At 36.2% G+C, this 23810-nt stretch overlaps 1 protein-coding gene across 3 annotated transcripts; it reads left to right on the top strand.

Moving 5' to 3' along the window:
* Nucleotides 1-591: 591 nt before the first annotated feature.
* On the top strand, nucleotides 592-15128 carry clic5b (chloride intracellular channel 5b). Of its 3 annotated transcripts, XM_079583471.1 has the most exons (7): nucleotides 592-630; nucleotides 1025-1624; nucleotides 10536-10645; nucleotides 10914-11039; nucleotides 11488-11594; nucleotides 13168-13349; nucleotides 14450-14755. In XM_079583471.1, exons 2-7 carry the CDS (start codon nucleotides 1091-1093, stop codon nucleotides 14612-14614), a joined length of 1224 nt encoding a protein of 407 aa, XP_079439597.1. In that variant the 5' UTR covers nucleotides 592-630; nucleotides 1025-1090; the 3' UTR covers nucleotides 14615-14755. The 3 variants fall into 3 exon arrangements, with proteins under 3 accessions (XP_079439597.1, XP_079439596.1, XP_079439598.1); XM_079583470.1 differs by lacking the exon at nucleotides 592-630 and having other exon boundaries at nucleotides 650-1624; XM_079583472.1 differs by lacking the exons at nucleotides 592-630; nucleotides 1025-1624 and adding an exon at nucleotides 7178-7432 and having other exon boundaries at nucleotides 14450-15128.
* Nucleotides 15129-23810: the final 8682 nt, after the last annotated feature.

The raw sequence follows: 23810 nt of genomic DNA, 5'->3' as shown, positions 1-23810 counted from the left end.
GTGAACTGTCCCTTTAATGGCCAAAAGACCCACCCTGTGAAAAGGTAATATGGATAATAAATCATGAGGGTTCAGAGGTTTTGTCAGAATTTCACTGATGAAAGATTATTTTTTAAAAATATTATTAAGGTATAAACAATGTCCAAACATACAAAATGAAAAATTTGAATGTATATAAAGATACTGAAATGATCGAAATGTCAAAGTATAGCTATATATAAAATCGATTCTATAAATTAAAAAAGCATCTTAAATATTTCCTCAGCATCTTTAAAATGCAATTAACATCATCTTACCTGATGGATTGGTACAACTGTTGTAGTGTTGGATTGTTCTTTCTATTCCTGATCACTCACTGCCACCTAGTGGTCATAATTGAGCATTTCCCTTTGAAGTTGTGTTTTATGACCATTTATAAATATAATTTTATTTATATGCAAAACAAATAATAATTAATCAAATAATAAATATATAGCTAAACTGCTATGTGTAGGAAATCCTAATGTTTGGAGAGGTTTGTGGAAATGGTCGTTTCCAGACGTTCAAAGAAAGTGTTGATGGCTTTTGGTTTTGTTGTTTAGCAAATAGATACAATCAGGGAGAATGAAACACAAACTGCGTTAAAAACAGGTAAGACTGGCTTTGTCATGTACTGAACCAAAAATACAACATGGAGGATGAACGCATCTGTGTTTAAACATAAGTTTTTCCCTGGACTTCGCTCGGAAATGACTCATAACAGAGCATTACTTGTGTGATATTACGCTGACATGTTATGCGTGCTGAAGTTGAAGTTTAAAGCAAAACCTTAGAAAACGAAAAGCAGCCCTTGAGATTCAGACATTCTTTTTGGTTTATTAAATGACATATTTTTTCAATATCACATAGGCCTAATATAGGCTACACCATTTTTTCTAAAGAGAATATGAAGGCCTAGCGGGGAGTCACTTATTTACTGCTCACATTTTATGACAGTCATCGAGCAAAGTTCATTTATAAGTGATCTGTCATCTTCCTGCAACAGGTGAGCGACTTTCCCATTTCTCCAGACGTCCTCGCACTTCTCCAAAGTTCTGGACGAGCTTTAATCATGGCCACGAACCTCCAAGAAAACATATATGAACAAATCGAGGAGAGGATCGAAAACATATACGAAAAGCCGTATGTCGAAATAAAGAGTACACACACAGAGCCGAAATATGAGAATCAAGGCGCGCGTGAGGAACCGATCTACAGCATGGTCAATCAACCCTCTCCAGACTACATGAACACGAGACACTCAACTGAAGAAGAAGAAGAAGAAGAAGAAGAAGCTCAGCGTTCACTCTCCAGTGAACGATTAGATGAGATCGAAAGCGACCTGATGGTGGCGTCTCTGCAGAATGGAGACGGATACGGGTCCGGAAGGTCTTCATCTTTAGAGGGAATTGGAGACCCTTGCGATGACCAGCCCTCACTGGTCCACGAAGACCTGCTCATGGCTTACAGTCTCCCAGAAGATGAATCTCCAGAGCCGGAGGAGGTGGTCGACTACAGCCTGAAGACTGTGGTGAACAGCGCCGTGCACGAGGAGACCACTGAGGTTCCTGACCCGGACCAGCCTGGGATTGCGCTCTTCGTCAAGGTAAGGGCTGTTGGTTGGTTTATTTGGGACTGCATTTATGACTAGCCGAGGCTACTGCAAAAAATAACCGGAACTTTATTTTGTTTATTTCTTTAAGAAAGTATTAAAGTTGGCCTTACTACATTTCAGAGTCTAAAGGTCAGTTGGGTGTGGTTTGTGATAGTGATGTGGTTTGTCATATTTCTGCTTACCTTTGACCATCGAAGACAATGTGAAGACAAAATTAATGTCAAAACTTTGTTCACTAAATCAGCAGTTTTTATGCTGAACCCCTGTTTCACCTAAATTGTTATATCTTTTAATAATGCATTCACTTAAAATTTTAGTACTATAGGCTACTGTAGATGTAAAGGTATAAAATTAGCGCAAAGCCTAATAATTGAGGTAAAATTAAATACTGGAAATTACAATTTGTTTCTACACAAAATTAGTAGGCCTATATATATAAAAAAAGTTTACAAATTATAATATTAAGAAATAATTAAGTGTTGGTTTAACTTAAAAAAATCAAGTAACCTGGTTGCATTAAAAAATTGAGTTAATACAATGAAGGAGATTGGTTTAAACAACAGAAACTCAAAATATGTTATCTGAAAATATGTTATCTGTACCACATCAATTATCTAAGTTGATTTGACAAAAGAAAAAATGTGATGATAAATCATGAAAATATTTTTTTGCAGTGTTTGTTCTTGGGATTACGAATTCATACTGTCTTATTATCTAAATGAAAAACAGTTTTGACATTAAAAGATGCAAAAGAAAATCAGGCTGACTGAAATGCTGTTAGAAGTGTAATGGACATGAATATCTTAAGCAGGTAGTTAATGATTCGGTAGATAAAAATCCATTTTAAGTACAATGGCCTAAAATGTACAGAAAAGATTGGTATGATTCATTCGGGTACTATTTTCCTCTGGATCATTAACTTCAATGGAGCTTTCAAAAGTTTGTGTGCTTGCTCATCGACATTCTGAACTGATTTCATCGCCATTCATTTTTCCTTTGGAAGGTTCACCGTGACATGCAGGCAATATGAATAATCATTAACTTGGTGATCCGTACAGTCATTGATACCAGGATGAACTCCTGACCTGAGGAACACTTTAGTCTGTGTACACTCAGCCGAATGAGAATCTGTGATTCAGGCTCATGTTCATGTTTGATGCCATTAATAATTAAGGCATCAAGACGCATTTTATTTTTACCGGTTCATAATTGAAAATAAGATACACTGATATGGATGCACCAATAGTGTGATGTCCTTAAGAAACCTTTAGGAACAATTCAAATATTACCATAATTATATGGCCGTCATAAAAAACAAGGAATAAAGGAGTGTAAGCTGTTGTTGATTGACATAACATCAGACTACTTTCGTTATAAAGCCTGAAAAAAACTCACATGCAAACAAAAATCCATTACAGCATTTGTCAAGTAAATGTTGGCCTTGGTTATGAACTTAATCTTATTGGCTGTGCTATGACCTGCTGAAGGCAGATGATTATGACTGGAATTGACATTTCCACTTGTACTAAATCATAGTGATGCTGGTGGTTACTGATCAGATTCAATATTTACAAACAAAATTACATTTACTTCTTACATTTACAGTGTGTCTATATTTGTTTTAACTCTTGCTATTAAAAAGGATACAGTTGTATCATTGTATTGTTGAGTATCGCTGAAACCAATTTTAAAGGCATGTTCACACCAAGGACGATAACGATCACAACAATAAAGATATAGCTCTAAAAAACATTCTAAGAATAGCAGAGTTTGAGCATTTAAAGCGGCAGTCAACAAAACTGCAGCGAGCACTTATAATAAACAGAACGATAACATCCGTTGGTGTGGACGCTAATATAGTTATGGTTATAGTTATCGTTCTTGGTGTGAATGGGCCTTAACTCTGTTCATATAAAAAACCAAAAGAGTCCGGCATTAGTGGCCATTTTGTTTTAAATGTGAAACAGCAGCAATGTGATAATCAGATATAGATAAGCAGACTCTCACACAATTGCAACTTTGATTAAACAATGTTTATCAGGCGGTAAACAATTCCTCAAGTGTGACCTTGAACATTTAAGAAACATATTTTAAAACTCTTAAAGGACTTTGGCTCAGCCAAATGTGCACCAAGCAGAAGTTAATTATTCACGGCAGGGATTACACTGAACCTGTTGGGAACTGAGCCATGAAAAAAGAGACTCATGTTGGAGCTTCATTCACTGACATTATATAATTCATATTCCAACTCATCTAAGGTGAAAGGTGATCTTATAATGCACTCGGACACATCATCAGTGATGTAACCTGTGGTTATTGGGCATATGAATTACTAGTAAATGAAATCCATTTGCTTCCACATCAAAAAGTTTTTAACAAAATAGATTTCACTGGGAATTTACTGTATGTAAAGCCAGTGTAGTCTTTCCTGCGTCCGGTTTAATTTACAACAACACTGAAGCAGGCATTGTCAGTTGCAATGATTAGTCATTCATATATTTATATATACAGTATATTTCAAAAATGAGGAAAATCATACACCCTAACAACTGCATCCTGCACTGTAGCATGAATATAGTCATTTCTTCCAGTAGAGGGGGCTGTTAAGTCTATAATATTAATAACATTCCAATACTCCTTTCCTCTTTTAGCTCACCTCACTCACACATTTATGTGTGATGATGATGTTATTGTTAATGATAATAATGTCCAAATTCAATTCAGATTTAACATCTTTATTACTAGGGCCCTTACTAAGATGTAAAAGCATAATATAATAAGATTTAGAAAATACCTTTTTAGCAGGATCATTTTAATAAATGGTACCATGTGATTCTCTTTACAGACACAGCAGTTGTAGTGTGTTGTTTCTATTCACTATTCAACACAAAGTAGACATTTATCTGACATATTTATACAGAGCAACATACAGTACACTCACATGTAAAATTCCAAAACCTGAGGTTAAAGGAACACTCCGACTTTTTGGGACTTTCGCCTATTCAACTTATCCCCCAGACAGAGTTAGATAAGTGCATACATACCTTTTTCATCTCCGTGAGATCTCATCTCATAAGTCTGTTTGACGCCGCTAGCCTAGCTTAGCACAAAGACTGGATGTAAATGGTTGCAGCTAGCATACTAATCCAAATAAGTGACAAAATAACGCAAACATTTTCCTATTTACATGTTGTGATTTGTATAGCACTCTGAACGAACTCTCTGCTCCTCACCACGGCGCGTCTCAGGTGCTGCGGTTATCACTCCGCCCAAGTAGCAGTGCTTCGCCTTCAGAGAATATAGTTCCCAGTATTTATACGGTTAAAATATGTCTGTCTCATGTGACTTTGTTTTTTGTACACTCTGTGACTATACAAATCACAACATGTAAATAGGAAAATGTTTGCGTTATTTTGTCACTTATTTGGATTAGTATGCTAGCTGCAACCATTTACATCCAGTCTTTGTGCTAAGCTAGGCTAGCGGTGGGTGCGTCAAACAGACTTATAGCACGCACGGAGATGAAAAAGGTATGTGTGCACTTATCTAACTCTGGGGGATAAGGTGAATAGGCTAAAGTCCCAAAAAGTCGGAGTGTTCCTTTAAGTGACAACAGTGATAGTTGGATCCTCAGTTGCTAGTTTGTTTACCAGTTCTATATATGTGAATTTAATTTAGACTACTGACACCTAGTGGAGTACATATATACAGTATGTCCTGCTAGGAAAATTTAAATCTTCACCCTTTATCCACATATTATTGAATATTTTGTAAGCTAGTTGATAAGTTCGCGAAGTCGTCTGGCCACTCTGCAATACATCTCGGATCGGTGGAGTGTTGCAGTGATGGTTCTCCTTCTGTAAGTTTCCCACATATGATAATGGAGCTCACCTTTCTTGGTCATCACTCTAACCAAGGCTCTTCTCCATCGATTGCTCAGTTTGGTCAGAAGGCCAGCTCGAAGAGTCCTGGTTGTCCCAAACTTCTTCCACATACATGCACATGTGAATCTTCAATGCAGCAGATTTTCTTGTAGTCTTCCTCAGATCTGTGTCTCAACACAATGCTGTCTCTGAGCTTTCTTTGACCTCATGGCTTGGTTTTTGCTCTGATATGCATTTTCAGGTGTCAGACATTTTATTGAGAGGTGCGTGCCTTTCCAAACATACCCATTCAATTGAATTTGCCACAGGTTAACTCCACTTTAAGTCTAGTAACATCTGGAAGCGAAATTGGAATATGGTGTGTATAGAGTGTAGATTTATGTGAAAAAAAGTAATTTGAAGTAGTTTAACATAAGGCAGCAACATAACAAAATGTGAAAAAAAGAATGTGTATGAATACTTTCACAAGGGACGGTATATATATGGGCCTAATATAAATACAAATTATAAAATAAAAATGTTTAACTGTGCTGCACTGGACGATATGCATGTTTATTGAGACATTTGGCAACATATTTAACCAATAAGGAAGGTTGCAGCCTGTGTACACTGTGCAAACGCTTGAATTTGTCTGAGGTGAGACATGCTGAATATTTTTGTGGATGTGCCACTAGGCATTGTTTAGTGCCAGTTTTTGCTGCTCACAGCATTTTTCTTTTGTTTTTAGCACCAGTATGTTACATTAAGTGTTTGTTTTGTTTGTTACTTTGTTTTGTTATTTGTGCTTTGAAGACTACACCTTCAGCTGTGAAATCCAGCTTCTAAAATAAACCACCACTAACATTTTTGAAAACCACTCTTGTGTACTGAGCCTTCCTAACTTCTCCCAGGCCTCTCGACAATTCTCTACATGACACATGGGTAAACCCTCTTTAATGCTGTTAAACTGAATGTACGAAGCAAAATGTTTGCTGATAATATCCTCAACTTAACAACAACACTGAAGTAGGAGCAGTTTGTCCGTCAATCAATTGCGCATAAAAGTTGCGTTCATTACTAGTGTTTATCTATACTGTATACGACTCTCTGACTCCCCGAACGCCATTATATATTTTAAGAAACCAAATGAGTAATCTTCATTAAACAGGTTCATATCAGTCATGTCCGAAAACTTTGAACGCAAATTCGTGGTATAAACCAAAGCCAGCTCATCAAATATTTACCAGGGAATCTTATTCTCCGGGGCTCCAGAAGATGATCAAATATAACCTGCCGTTGCCTGCCAGCACTGCATGTGACGTGGACTGCATTAAAAATGCATGCGGCTCATTCCTCTACTCTTATGTTTCTGGGCCATGAACATGTCACATAGTTATACAGGGACAAGATGGTGCTCGAGTTTAGTGGCCGAGACTCTAAACAAGAAACTTATTTATAGGGCTCAATATTTTTGATGAGAAATTCATGAATTGTCTGTTTACGTGTAATATGTGCATAATACTGAATCAGGTGCCCATTCCAAAACGTGAATCTCCATAGATGTTTCAAGGTCATCTCTCAACATCATAGTTACAGTTCTGGTTTATTCTCATCTGTCACTCAAGCTTAGGGCAGGGGCGGGGCAAAGCAAAGCTCCACCCCCAACTAAAGCCTCTCACCTATTCCCTCTCTTTTTAGAGAGCTAGATTTACCTTTCATCGGGGCTCGAGCTGACATTACAACACCTGGTGCCATTGGGTGCCCATCAAGAGCAGAACAAACTGAATTTAAGTGAGCGTGGGTAAACGTTACTGGCAAACTATTGGCAAAATACTGCTGGGAGGATGTAGGTGACCGATCAGAAGAGGTACTTGAGTCAAAGAAAGTGTCTACAATGGGAGAAGGTCAAGAACCTGATATTGAGTTATTTGTCAAGGTAAGGAAAATATCTAGCATTAGAGTATGCAGTAATAAAGTTATGAAGCTCTTATGATGTCAGTGTAACTCAATAGTCGTTCTAGAGTAACATGTGCATATTTGACTAGGGTTGTAAGTAGAGTGATGTTTGAATGCCAGTAGTTCTCGCACATTGGCATATAGATTATCGGTTGCTTATAAAGGTGGTGTTAAAAGAATATACCCTCAATAATTCGCATTCTGATGTTTTTCTTAGAGATGCACTGATATTAAACATTTTACCTGTACCAATAAGCTAATAAATGGCTAATAAATGATACTGTTTTGTCTAAATAAACCATTTTATACTAATTAAAAGTGCTAAAAGTGACAACATATATAATACACAGTAAGAAAAATGGATTTGGATTGGACAGTCTTATTACATTTATTGGCATTATTAGTGTTTTAAAGAGTCAAGATACATTTATGAAGGAAATAAGCATGCAGAATTAAATATCCAAAATTGGTCAAGATTTATTTAATATTAACTGATACCAATATATTATACAAATATAAAACTATTATTAAATATAATAATTTTGTCCAATAACCAATATGATACCTAGTTTTTGTCATTGTGGGCCTAACACAAGATCAGATCTGCAACCATTATTAGACTACAATTTGTTTTCATACCACACGAATACAAAATAAATACAGTTTTTAAAAGTGATGTTCATCATTGCAAACAATGCAACAAGCTTATTAGATCTGAACATTATGGGAAAAGTAAGCAAAAGATAATACATTTTGTATCATAGAGCCTCTGCAAAGTCACTTAACCCACTTATGAGAAAGCAAACATATGCATACACTGACAAAGCATTACTACACGCTTCAGTTATGATGAAAGTCATATGATTAAATTGGAGGATGCATTTCATGTGCCAATGGCATTCATACTGAAGCAACTTAAATAATAAAAAAAAGAAAATGTTCGAAACAAACAAATCCTCTTACAGGCACTAATCTTTTGCATTTGACAGCATAAATAGTGAACACAAGGCATTGTCAGTCAGACACACACACACACACACACACACACACACACACACACACACACCCCGTTCTGTTTACAGCCCTGAACTGCTGCCCAACAGAGCAACCGGTCCTATAGCAAACCAGCCTATTGTTCTGCACTTTCCAGACCGGAGCTGCTCATTGTTCGGCTTCCAGTCATCTCTCTGTTCTGAATTTGCCAGAATGGACAGATGAGTGCAACTGGAAGTGTCCTGACCTTTCACATACCATCTGCTTCATTTATCGGACTGTGTTATGCAATGTATTGTCTCTCATGATGCCTCTCGAACCTTGTAATGAAAACAAACTCTATTAAATTAGAAAAGATGCAACAGAAGTATTTTCACTAGTGGTGTCCGTGTACCTATTATATATTTGACAGCACGCTCCTCATGTTCTTCTCACTAGGACCGCGGTTAATGAATGCAGTGTGCATAATTCATATTGTGCTGGGTATTGTGTCGCAGTGTAAGCTATAGCTGGTCTCGTACTAGTGTTGCCGCTGTTTTGGGTCACCTGATCTCCTCGACTGCAGAGACAGTAGCAGTGTGAGAACGCATTGAAAAAAACAGGATCATTCATACACTTCATAATGAGGAAATATGTGTTTATCACTGTATGATTTCTATATTGTAAATACTATATTGTAAAACTAATTTTTGAGTAAATAATAAAATGAAAACTTCACATTTATGAGCATAAGCACAATTGCTCCTCACCTGGTGCATGTCCCAATTTAGTGGCGTCCAGTAATCAGGGTTTTTCAGAAGGCAGACTGCGACCCCTGTGAGGTCAATGGCGGTACTGCAGGGGTCTGCCAATCTAAGGTGTTGAACAAAAGTACAATATTAACTTAAGTACTTTTTTATGTCCCTGACCTGTAACTGAATGTGTTAAGGCCTTTACTTCACAAAATTATGAATAAGGATGAATGATTTAGCCTTAATAATTTAATGGTTTTAGCAAAAATCCCACCAAACCACAAGTATAATCGGTACCATTTTACAAAATAATATCACAAAACACAGAGTTCTTGAGCGAAATATTAATAATAATAAATAACTAATAAGATAGAAAATAACAATAAGAAATAAATAATAAAGAACACAGCTCACCTGCAATACATTGCACTTATTGGAAAAACCTCTGGTTTGTCTTCAGAGATTTAAGCATTCATTAACATGTATTAACAACCAACTCTTGCTTGTATATAATTTAATAATAATAATTTGTCACATTAATAAAGCGCTTTTTTAGGTACTCAAAGCGCTTTTACATATGGAAGCGGGAATCTCCTCAATATACTCTTGTGTACTGTCTTCATTTTTTGTGCTTCATCGTCGTTCTTTCATCATCTTTGCTTTAATTTTCGCGAAGCATTATTTTGCCTCACTTCAGACATCCATCCATTAAGACACCCAATCTTGCACTGCATGTCTGTGCATTTTGGGGGCGGAGCAATGATGGGAAGGGTGTGTTTGTTTGGGTTGATTTCAAATATCAACAGTGTTTTTAAAAAATTGCTTACTGCACCTTTAATACAGAACATGGATTGTTAACACTACTTAAAGCCTTCATGTATAACGCATTCTAAAGGTATTCATAATGTACGTTATAATGCATTATAATGTCACTTGTCACTCCACATGTCACTTTCACTTTCATTATATATTTTCATAAATAATTGTAACCAAAATTAAAATTCATTATAATATATGTAAAATCCTTGTTACATCTGAAATTGGTTGTTTGTCATGTGTTTAAATGCATTATACTTTCTAAAGGTGTGTGAAGACTTTATGTAAAGTGTTACCCATAGGGTTTATCTGACAACCTTTAAGTGATTATTTGACTTAAAATGTCCTTGTAGTTTGACTTCAGGTTAACTCTTTTCTTAACGTCCAGCAGAAGGGGGCGCTATGACACTTTATCATTCTCCTATCCAGTCTCTTCCCTCTCGAACATGAGGACCGGTCTCAGACATGTTCCGTTCAGATAAATGAAGACTTACTGATTCCTGGAGGTGATGAATATGTAAAGATGTGTCTTTGTGTCTGCAGGCTGGTTGTGATGGCGAGAGCATCGGAAACTGTCCGTTCTCCCAACGCCTCTTCATGATCCTCTGGCTCAAAGGTGTAGTCTTCAACGTCACCACTGTCGACCTCAAGAGGTGAGAACTTTATTCATCTGAGATATCGAATCACAAGAAATCTGCATTATTATATTAAATAAATGTCGGTAACAAATGGCATGTGTTCATGCTGCTAATTGACATTTCTATAAAAAAAAAATAGCAGTCAGTTTTAGATTATTAAACATTGGTTTGAGCTTTGACAGGAAAACTGGATTATTATATTTGAGCAATATCAGTCGGATACAGTTCAGAATTTTATTAATTGTAATTATTAATCAAATCTATCATTTTTGTTGTTGTTCAGGAAACCAGCTGATTTGCACAATTTGGCTCCAGGCACTCACCCTCCTTTCCTGACCTACAACGGTGAGCTGAAGACAGACATTAACAAGATCGAGGAGTTCCTGGAGGAGGTTTTGGCACCGCCGAAGTAAGCTCACTTTTACAAATACACTATAGAAACTCTAAACCTGTGGTTCTCAACCGGTTTTCCTTCAGGACCCAGATTTTGCATTGGACATCAATCACAGTCAAACAAAGCACCAAAGTTGTATACTAAAGTAAACAAACATCAAACAGTCAAACCTATTTATATTACTAAGAATGGCGGAGCTAGCATCACTTAATGGGACAAGTTATCAAAAGGTAATTTGATTAGCGTTTATTTTTACATTATTTATCTTTTTTTTTTCATGGCCTATGACCCATTTTTAGGTCACAACCCACCAGTTAAGAACCGCAGCTCTAGACTTCCAATATTTTTTTTTCTTTCCCCTTTGCAATGTATATTGTATTAAACATCACATTAAACCACTGTGAACTAGAACTGTAAAGAATACTGACACATGTTTTTCTATGTACCTTTCCTCCTGTCCAAGGTACCCCAAACTTGCAGCCAGGCACAGGGAGTCAAACACAGCTGGGAATGACATATTTGCAAAGTTCTCAGCTTTCATAAAAAACACAAAGCCAGATGCGAATGAAGGTATGCACGTCAAACTGGATCAAACTGATTGAATGAATGAATGGATATATTGTGTTTTGGTCAGTACACTGAAACAGGGCAAAGTTAAATTCGGTTAACTCTATATGGAATCCATAGTGCTGTAAACATCCTACGTATTTTAGCATTGAATTATGACTAGTGTTCACTTTTTAGAGTGGCTAAGTTTTCAGTAGGATTGTGCCAAAATAGACATATTGGCTGAAATGATAACTATTTTTTGTTGTGGTTGATAGACGATAACCAATGATGACTAATATACATTTTTGCAGTTTTGCCAGTATTTAAACAACGTACATATGGAACCTGGCAGCCAAAGAATTTTTTTTTCATAATAAAAAATGTATAATATTACATATAAGAATATTATATTTATATTCACATATTATATTCCATTATATTCACACTACCGTTCAAATGTTAGGGGTCAGTTCTTTTTTTAAAAGAAAATAATACTTCTATTCTATACAAAATATTTCTATTTTAAATAAATGATGTTCTAGAACTTTCTATTCATCAAAGAATCCTGAAAAAATATTAAGCATAACTGTTTTCTATATTGATAATAATATTTAATGAAATAAATTACATTTTAAAATATATTAAAATAGAAAGCACTTATTTTACATTGTAATGATTTTTCACATTATTGCAGGTTTTACTGTATTTTTGATCAATTAATGGAGCCTTGGTGAGCATAAAATATAAAATAAAAAGAATTGCCCAAACTTTTGAACGGTAGTGTATGTAATATTAAAGATCATATTTGGTATTAATATTATAACATTGAAAAAAGTTATTCTAATATCAAACTAATCAGAATATCACCAATATTAAAAGATGAATATTGACATATGGTCACCCATACACACACACACACACACACACACACACACACACACACACACACACACACACACACACACACACACACACACACACACACACACACACACACACACACACACACACATAAACCATGCTGTGGTTTTACCTGTGTGTGGAGTAAAAGGCCCATCTTGCCACCTTACTTCATATTTTTAAACAAATCACTTTAATGATTTATTTTCACACAACATATATATATATATATGTTGTGTGAAAATAAATCATTAAAGTGATTTGTTTAAAAATCTTGAAAATATGAAGTAAGGTGGCAAGATGGGCCTTTTACTCCACACACATGGTAAAACCACAGCATGGGGCAAAAGTTTGATACAAACTATTGATACAAACTATTGATACAAATACTTTAAATGTGTTTAATATGTGAGCGCCTTTTACCCCAAATACTGTACCATACTTTTACATATTCTTCCGTCATTGATAAACTGTTACTTTAATTACCTTGAACAAAACTCAAAATCATTAACAAGACCTTTGTCTCAAAATATGGTCAATCATTTTATCGGTTCTCATTTGCTACATAAATCTACAAAATGATTAAAAAAACATTAAATATCTGATCAAATTAGCTCAGAATCAACTTTGAGTTGGTGTCCGTGATCCAAATACCGTGCAAAAACACACTGGTTATTATGTGCTGTTTTGTTAGCTCTGGAGAAGGGTTTGACAAAGTCACTCAAGAAGCTGGACGACTACCTGAACAGCCCCTTGCCTGATGAGGTAGATGCCGACAGCATGGAGGAGGAGAAGGCCTCCAACCGCAAGTTCCTGGATGGGAACGACCTGACCCTGGCAGACTGCAACCTGCTGCCAAAGCTCCACATAGTGAAGGTGAGCCGAGCCGCTGAAGGGGACTTGACACTAGCAGTTGGCCTGCAGTTTTTGGGGGGTAACCAAGGAGGTCTGCAATACCCGGAGAGAGCTATCCGTTAGCGTTCTCATTCATCTCAATGGCAGTTTTAGGGGAAATTTGGACTCGTGGAGGATAGTCATGGAGAAGATGCTGTTTGCTGCCATGTGGTGTAGTTATGGCATTTACCAGCAGGGGGCCATGCTACCAGCAAAACCCATAAATGGAATAATGGGAATAGTTAATAATTAACTTAAAAATGATTCATATTTACTCACCCTCATGTTGTTCCAAACCTGTATGAGTTTCTTTCTTCTGCTGAACACAAAGGAAGATATTTCGAAGAATGCCGGTAAACAGAAAGTTGATGGACCCCATTGATTTCCATAGTAGGAAAAAACTATGGAAGTTAATGGGGTCCATCAACTGTTTGGTTACCAACGTGAAAAACGGATTTAAGGCTCGTTCAAGCCAAGGACGATAATGGTGAAGATGTAGTCCTAAAAATTTTTAAATATAAAAGAATAGCAGAGCCAGAGTCCAAAAAAAAACTATAATGATAACAGCATCGAGAATTTTTTTTTTCAGTTAACAAACGATAAAATCATTGACAGCCAATCAGAAACCACCTGAGCATTTAAAGCGGCAGATGACAAAACTGCAGCGCATGCTTAGAATAAACAGAACGATATTGTCCGCTGTTGCACTGTAAAAAAAAAAAAAAATTATGATTTGTTATCACAACTTTTTATCTTTTGTCAAATCAACTTGGATAACTAATGTGTGAAGATAACATTTTGAGTTTCTGTTTATTAAACCATTCTTCTTCGTTGTATTAACTCACATTTTTAATTCAAAATAATTAAAATAATTCAAAATTTTAAGGCAACTTGCTTTTTTAAGTTAAACCAACATTTTTTTTTACAGTGTGTGGACTGTATTATAGTTATCGTTCTTAGTGTGAACAGGCCTCTCAGAGTATAGATACAGCAGTGCATAAACGGCAAATGAAAAGCAGGTGACATTTCTTTTTAAATGGAATTATTTTCATTCACGTTTTCCCATCCATTTTTGCCTGCAGGTCGTTGCCAAGAAATACCGTAACTATGACATTTCCAGCGATTTGACAGGAGTGTGGCGTTACCTGAACAGTGCGTACGCACAAGAAGAGTTCATCAACACACGAGCTGCAGACAGCGAGATCGAGTTGGCATATCAGGACGTGGCTAAGAGGCTAACCAAGTAAACTGATGAATAAATTCGACACAACCAGACCTGGGGATTTTCTTAAGGAAGTGTTGAGTGTAATTCGAAACTATTGATCCCAAACTACAAGTTAGTCGTTTTTCATCCAGGGCCCTGATAATCAATCGTCCGTTGTGCTCTGATATACAGTGATTATGAAACGCCTCATTTGCCTGAGTTCAGTGACTCAAATGTGAATCTTAAATATCAGCCAAAATGTACAAGCTCTCACTGATCTGTTGCTCATAGAAACATCATCCTAAGCAACTTTGCTGTTGTCTCTATTTAAAGAGACTGGACATTACTGTTTTCCTGTTGTTCTCTCTCTCAGCATAGACAACAGTTCTTCCTATTTTTTAATTCTATGCATCATATCACACACAGATTCTTGAGATATGGGACAAAACATGTTCCACGGCATCGGAATGAATCAAAGATGATCGCTGGAATATTTAATAGAACACATCATCATGCCCTCAGCCCCAAACATAATCATTCATATAGATTTAAACTTGAAGAAAAATCAGAAATATAAATATGTAATCCAAAATAGTTTTGATAGATACACTGCCGTTCAAAATTTTTAGGTTGGTAAGATTTTTTTTAATGTTTTTATGTTCACCTGCATGTATTTGATCAAAAATACAGTAAAAGCAGTAATATTGTGAAATATTATTACCATTTATAAGATTTTTTTTCTATTTTATTATATATTTTAAATATAATATATTCCTGTAATTGCAAGAATTTTCACTATAATTACTCCAGTCTTCAGTGTCACATGATCCTTCAGAAATCATTTTAATATGGTGATTTGCTGCTCAAGAAATATTTCTTATTATTATCAACGTTCAATGAATGGAAAGTTCAATAGAATTTATTAGAAAAAGAAATGCTCTTTAACAACGTAAACTGTTACTGTTACTTTTGATCAATCTAATTGATTCTTGCTGAATGAAAGTATTAATTTCTTTAAAAAAATCTTACTAACCCTAAACTTTTAAATGTTAGTGTAAACTTTTAACTTAATCTGCATTGTCACAGTACTCAAGGTTCACTTTGTTTTGATTTTACAATATTGCATTTCGTTTTGTTTTTATTATATTTGTGTATAATGCATGAAAAGATCAAACGTGAGCTGCAGGATAAACTTAAAAGTTAACTAATCAAATATAATTCCTATAGTTTTTGTACATGTTTTCATAGGGTTTTGTTTCCTGAATGCGCACTAAATGAATTTGTTTTTAAGTAATGATTTAACGAGGATCTAATTGAATATGTGCCTTCATTAGAAGAAATACAGTGGCAAATACAGTATGATCGTTTCTAGCTAAATATCCTGCTCTTTTATTACACACTGAGAGCCACTGACAGAGTTTCCGCAAACGGTTTACAGAATATTCTCATTTCTTCATTGCCTCATGTAATTTCTTTGTTAAGCACAAGTTGTTCAGACTTTCCTCTGTTATTCCTCACAACTCATATCATTTTGTCTTCTCAATTCTCGTTGGCTTATCTCAAAGTGTTCAACATCAATCAACGCTGGATATATCATACTTAAATATTTATTCACAACCCCCGTTTATGGGAAATTAACGAGCTGAGGTGGAAAGGAGATTCACGACACACAGCGGTCCACCGAAACGGAGAATGAGGAAATCTGATCGGGCGTTCATCCAGGTCTCCTCCTCTCCACTTAGCACTGCTGGAATATCATAGGGCCCGTGATAGGTCCTTGTGGAGCTCCTGCTCTTGTGTGGTTTGGACAAGCGTTTGATATGAAATGAGAGTGTGGCGCCAGAGAGGCCTATTCCGAGTGAAGCTCTATGAATAAAATAATATTTTCACAGTTTGACTTGCATTATTTCTTTTTCCCTGCGCACACGTTTTTTGCTAATTGATACCGGTTTATGGAGCCGTTTCTAAGGAAATGGATATTTATTGTAATTGAATGATGAGTGCTAATTGTGCGGTTAAGTTTCTGGATCATTCTGAGTGTTTTTGGACACTTAAGCCACTCAGAAAATGTATGGATGTCATTGCACTAGATCTATCTGTCTGTCTGTCTGCCTAGATACATAATATATATATATATATATATATATATACACACACACACACACACACACACAGATACATACACATATACACACACACATATTTACTTAACGTGTTGATAGAGCTATTACGTTAGCTGATGGTAGCTATGTCACCAACATCTAAACTGGGTTTCATTGTCCATTAAATGCAAAGAAACCTACTTTGATCTGGTCGTTTCATCCTTGAGCAAAGATGAGTGATGTCTGCTAACAAGATTTAAACTCGAGCTTACAGGCCATGGATCAAAGCTCTCCCTTTGCTTCCACTCTCTCATTATGGCCAAAAGCCATCCAAGCCTGTCTCTATTTTTCCTTAAAAGAGCCTCAAAAGTCTCCGAAGACCTGTGCCCGTCAGATTTACAATAGGGAACGGGACTATTTACCCGAAGTAGGAGCCATCCAGAAATAACAGTGCAGAAAAATAAATGGAGCCTGCTATATTTTTCCACACAAGTAAGAAAATATGCTATAGGACTTGTGCCTCGCTGGTTCGTAATTAGTTCTTAAACATTCTCCGCCTTGGATCTCTGCGTCCACATTCAGCGTTTCTGATAATATACAATGCGGCATTAATGTCAAACATGTCTCACTCTGGTTCAGGGCTGTAACTCTAATCTGTTTGTACAGACTCGAGTGATTCACAAGTCCTTAAGGAGGAGACCCTACGGAGACAGGGGGCTCACTGTCTCTCTCTAGTCCATGCTCGAATTTGGGAATGACTTTTTAAACCTACAAATACAAATGTTGTCATTCAAACGTATATTCTTTTTTTTCTACACTCTTAAAACTTTACGTTTCTTTATTGGCATCTATTGTTGAAGAAGCTTTTCATTGGACAAAAGGTTCTTTATATTTGGAACAATTTTCTTTAGATTAATTCTAAAGAATTTTTTATTTTTTCATTTATGAACTTGGGGGAACCCAAAATGGCTGTGAAACCCCTCTTTTGGAACCTTTTTTTAAAAGAATTGAATCACTTTCATCCACACTTTCGGGAGTTTTGCGTGAGGGCGAAAAAGATCTGCACGCAGATTTCTCGCATTTTCAAGTTGCAGTTCGACAAACCTAAAGCTGCTTGGTTTCGCTAATATCATTCGTGTTTTGTTGAAATCACAGTTGAAATCAAATTTAAAGTTCCCATGTAATCCCATTTTGGCTTTAAGTATGAATATGCTAGTCTTACTGTTATCAAAATGCTAGTGTGCTCCAAAAACAACGAAAAAATTTGCATTTTGAAGATATAAGCATTCAAAACTTAGTCTCTCATTTCCACCAATCGATCGATGATTTGGATGACATCACTCTGCACTTCAGCTTCTCTGTCCAATCAAATGCTCTCAATAGACAAAATAGATGCGAAAATCGGTCACTTGTTCACACATTTACTCTTTTCTACATGGTGAATGGCACATAGTGCACTATACAGATTCGGACAGTGTAAACATGCTTTCAGTTGGGGCTAATAAAGTCTAGTTTCATGTTCGTGTCATGTGAACCGCACACTGTCTGCTCCGGTCCAGAGACACGATACACAGAGCGGATCTTATGCATGAGTCGGCGCAGAAAACGTATCGACCCATTTGAATTCTGCACAGAATGCACTCTTTGATTAAGAGGAGAAACGGTTCGAGATTAGGAGGAAACTGCGGCTTTACCGAGCTCGACGGCTCTGGCCGAGCTGAGACAGAAACGAGACGTTATTGGCTATTTAAAAAAAGGGGAGGAGCTGTTCAATATGTCCCGCCCTGTCTTCCTGTTTCGGTGGAAATTACGCCAACACATTGAATAACGCTGAATATTTCAAGGCACTTCAGGGGGCCTTTAATTAAAAGCGGAAAGAGGCCATTTTACACAAAACCTTTATTTTCTATAACAATCTTAACAGCTGCATTTCCTATAAAGTATGACTATAGCTGACACTTAGTATTAAAAAAATTATAATTATAATTTACTAATTCTAGTAAAAAAAGGGGGGGGGGGGATCACATTTTATGTCATTATTTCGTCACCCTCTTGTTCATTGCAGTTGCAGAGCATGTCCAGCAGATGGAGGTATTACAGCTTTACGACATCCTAATCACATCTTGACCAATGTGTCTGTGGCACAGCAGACACATATCTGAAACTGTACACAAGTGTGTTCAAACAAAGGTTTGACTGTGAGCCAGATGAACAAAGTATTAAATTACCACAATCAGTGACAGTTGGGAACGAATCAATGTTTGAATGAGTGTCTGGTAGTGTCTGAGTGACTTGAAAGTATAAACAACAGTCAGTACTAAAGCGCGCAACGGTAAAAAAAATGGATATCGCCAGATTTATGGAGTATACAAAACCATATATTATTGCTGAACTTCTAAAGACTCCTGCAAGTCACCCTATTTAGCCTCATTTTGGGTTGTATGTTTGCAGTTCCTCTCCGGATTTCAGTAATATTTAGTTTTTAGGATCACATGAAAGTTTACTGTTGATTTGTGGTCTAGTAGAATGAACTGGTCTCCAGAATTCTGACACAAATGCATTATATCATTTTTATTAGGACAAAGTGGAAGAAACATAAATCCAGGTTTTTCTTGGAGAAACAAAATATCAGGTTTTTCCTCACAATCGTAATGAAGTTGCCATGTGACTGACATGCAGTGGGGTTTGATGGAGATTGTTGATCTGACAGGCACACGCCTGTGGCTTCAGGAGAAAGCTGACGACCTAACCAGAGGGATTTCTGGCTCTGCGGAGCTCCAGTCTGGCAGACCAACTGGACATCAAAGCGGAGCAGTGGGGTTTATACTCGCCCTGTCATACAGGACTGCTCCAGATCCACAAACACAGAGAAATCAGATACTTGTGGGGTTATTCTCTCAAAATGGGTGTCATTTGTATATCTCAGCCTACATGTAAAAACAACGAGTCACTGAATAGCTATAATGCCAACGTGTCCCATGTAGATTTTTTTGTGTGTGTGTGGATATATATATATTGTTACAATTGAGTCAAGAACTCAGGGTTCTATTTTAAACCCGATTTAACCTTTTTTCTAAGAGTGTATGTATTTATTTTAAGATGGCACAATGGATTTGAACAAATAAGCACATTATTTATCTTGTATATGTTGAAAATTCTACAGAGTTCACTTTATCAAACTGAAAAAGGCACCTGTGTCATAGAATTACTTTTTGTCAGGTGTGAGTTTTTTTTATTGTCCTTTTTTTGTACAATTTCCAGATGAGACATTCAATATATTTCATTTTGAATAATGGAGTCTGCTGCATTATTGTGTTATAATGTGTTTCATTTTATATATTTAATTTGTATTAGCCTATTTGTTATTAAAACAATTTGTAGGCCTACCCCTGAGTTTATCATATATGTCCCCTTTTTTAATGTACGGATTTTAATGTATTAGTCACTTTTTTTTACTGCCAATATGTGAACAGTTTGTAGCTAAACTTAAATAATGAGACCTACCCCAACTTCCAAGGTTGTCTATGAAAGCCTGTTGAATGATTTTTATGTGAAGGACTCGGACGTTTTTGCCGGGAAAATCAAAGGGATGTGACGGTTACGCGCTTCCTAGAGCCCCTCTTTCGTTCTTCTATTACACATGAAACAAAAGATTTTAAAGCAAAAAAAAAAGGATTGATTCAAAATACAGTCTCACCAGATAAAGTCTATCGTCTCAAATATATGTATAATCAAACCATCAGCAGTGTTATTTTAATTACCTCATCTGTCGACATGATGCCGGTGAATTGCAGAGATCGAGCAAACATCCACAACGCCACGATCAGATGCTTTCTTAACTGCTGCTTTCTCGATATTCATCTAAACGTTGCTCTCAGCAGCATGGACGGCACCTTGACGTTCGTTATCGCTGCAAAGGTATTTCCAACTTCTTCTCAGTAGTAGCCTAACTTACATTGAATTACACATTGACTAGGTGCACGAGCAATACTTTGCTAGCTGCAGTTCACTTAACGGCCAGCAGTGTCACTAATAACAAGGGTTTCTAAATTATCTTTACAGTAATGGACTCAATCAAAAAAACTTTGTCTATAATGACATCATGATCAACTCTCCAACTTTTTAATGTCAGCTTTTAATTTTTAGATCACTTTATTATATGTTTTGTAATGTTTGTCAGCAGAGGATGATCTTAAATTGTCAGGTCTGATACTATGGTTTTGTATAGTAAGAAACAGATATTTGAAAAGTGGAAATGTCAGCATTATACTTTTTTTTTTAAAGTCTTAAATTCCCGCAAGGCTTTTAATGTGGGATTTAACGGTAATCGGTCAATCTGGTGACATTTCTGAAAGCATACTGTGTATATCCCAACATAATTGTACACTTTTAGAAAAAACATGTTCTACTGTAGATCCTTTAAGGGTTCTGTAAGGCACTTCATATATAAAACCTTTTGTGGTTCCCATCAAGGGATCATTTTATTGATTTAGTTTTAATTAAATGTAATGAATTAAACAGCTTGTAAACATACTTTATCAGCAGAAAAAAATTAAATAACTTGAATTATTAAATAATTGTTTAAATTGAACTCCATTAAACCTTTTTTCATAGAAGTGTCTACGTATTTATCTTAAGATGGCACAATGCATTTCATCAACACATAAACACATTATTTATCTTGTATATGTTGAAAATCCTGCAGAATCGTACTGTTAAATTCACTTTATCAAACTGAAAAAGGGCACCTGTTTCGTAGAATGACCATTTTTGTCAGTACGGAGTATTTTATCGTCCTTTTTTTTCCGTACAATTTCCAGATGAGACATTTATTGCTCAGATATATTTCATGTTGAATAATGGAGTCTGCTGTGTTATTATTTTCCTCAAAACTGATTGATCAAAGCCAAAGCTGTAAAAGAGATTTTCTTCATTAGCTTTTAACAGTGAATCATCTGGTGAACAGAAAGGGTGATTACAGCCTCAGTAAAAACAGATTGTCATTTCAGTTTTTCATTTAAGTATGGAAATGTTGCTCTTCCTGTAGTGGCAGGATGTGGCGGCGTGTGCGGAGACAGTTGCGCCTGAGAGGACCCTAATTCATTTTTAGACATGACTTGGTGCCTGCATGCGAATCCAGGACAGCCGAGTTTCCTTCTCGGTGCTCCATCATGCGATACATCTCTCCACATAAGAGCACAATCTGTTCCTGAGCCCGGCTTTACCCACAGAAGCTCTCGCAAGTCCTCGGCTGTCAAGAAAATTCGTTTTATCATTCAGCCATATAAATCATCACAAGCTCCACAGGAAATCGAGAAAGTTTGACTTTCCAGTCATAAACCATAAAATCTGTCATTAATATAATAACATGCATTGGGATATCTGGAGACAGGGCTAAATGAGTACCAGACGTGGGCATCGATAAAACGGTTTGGCTTGCAACGTCAGTTTTCCAAAATACAGTATCCGAAATAATAGGTATAATGTCACCGGGACTATATGTCACTCATCGTGCGAGATCTCTGGAAACGTGATTTGACCGGTTCGCATTACCAGTTCATTAGTTCTCAATTAACACTCAGTCACCTCGAAAGGTTTATAGGGCCGTTTCTTTGACGAGAAACATGTCTTTGCTCCTCTGTGACTGGCTGAGACTCAAGATGGGAGTTTCTTTTCCAAATATTTCACATTTTAGTGTTTGGCTCAACCCTATGGAAAAAGGCAGTTTAGCATGAATATTTGGCATGCTGCTGAACTCTGTCCATCATGTGCAAGTCGATCTTCAGTGAGACGCTCACTTGTGTGGAGCGGCCTTTGACAAGTTAGATAGAAGATAACTTGAGCTTACTGGCACAAACATATAGATTTAACAATGAGATCTATTGTTCTTCTGTAGCTGTCCATGGTACTGATACCAGAGCCGATTGGTCCACAGCTACCTTGATTATCCTATGGTGTGGGTTTGAGTGTAATGTTACCAAAACTACTCTGAAGTTTCTTAAATATGCCACATTTAAAAGCACTTTGACCTTGGAGCTGTCTGAGGATAACTTTATAGAGGTCATGCTCAAAAAATGTACTTTACCTTTTATGCAATGGTTATGAATCCTATTTGGATTATTTAGGAGCCTTTACTCGCTCATATAAGACTATATGAATTTGTAATTGCTGAAGAACAGCACAGAGCTCATGCTTAGCAACGGCTCAGTTTCTCCAGAAGACAAAACTGAAATACAGCGGTGAGATTAAAGCACTAGATGGCGCAGCTGACTGTATCTGGACCTGTTAAAAACAACACGATTCTGCTGTTTCACACACGTATTGATTAAGACTCATCTTACAGATGATGTTACAATATTGTCTAGCTTCTTTAAAGAAGTCAGCAGTTTTATTTGACATCACTGAATCACTAAATACATTAGATTACACCAACAAAACTTTAAATGTAAGAGTTTCAGGTAGAGGGATTATTAAAATAATATTTATGTAGATTTTAAATTTGGTTTTAAGCATAAATGTCGATAAATTGTGACAAAAAAAGTCTTTAAAAACGACTTTGTGGTGGTAATGAAATAGGAAACAGGAACATAATATATTTACTTAATATCTTATTTTGCTTTTCAGGTACATTTTGGAAAAAAACCTTTATTAATTAAAGTCATTAATTGAAAGAAGCCTCTTATATTCACCAAGGCTGATGTTTGATTAAATATGTATTTTAATATGCAATTTATGTGACGGCAAAGCTGAATTTTCAGCATTATTACTCCAGTCTCCAGTGTCACACGATATGCTGATTTGGTGCTCGGTTATTGTTGGTGCTCAGTTATTAATAATGGTTCTTATTATTTTCAATGTTGTATCGATGAACATCAATGTTGAAGTTTTCGTTGCATAATATTTGAAGCTGTGATACCCTTTTTCTAGATTCTTTGATGAAAAAGTTCAAATGAACAACATTTATTTGAAATAGAATTCGTTTGTAACATTATTAATGTCTCTTTTGTTCTTTTTGATCAATTTAATGAGTCCTTGCTGCAATAAAAGTATTATTTTCTTTTTTTTTTCTTTAAAAAAAAAAAATCTTACCCCAAAGTTTTGAATTGTATAGTGTATCACGGTAGTAGCGTATATCAC

Source organism: Phoxinus phoxinus (assembly GCF_949152265.1).
Source record: "Phoxinus phoxinus genome assembly, chromosome: 16".
Lineage (NCBI taxonomy): Eukaryota > Metazoa > Chordata > Actinopteri > Cypriniformes > Leuciscidae > Phoxinus > Phoxinus phoxinus.
The sequence above is the reverse complement of the archived record's forward strand: the minus strand, read 5'-3'. Positions and strand labels throughout refer to the sequence as shown.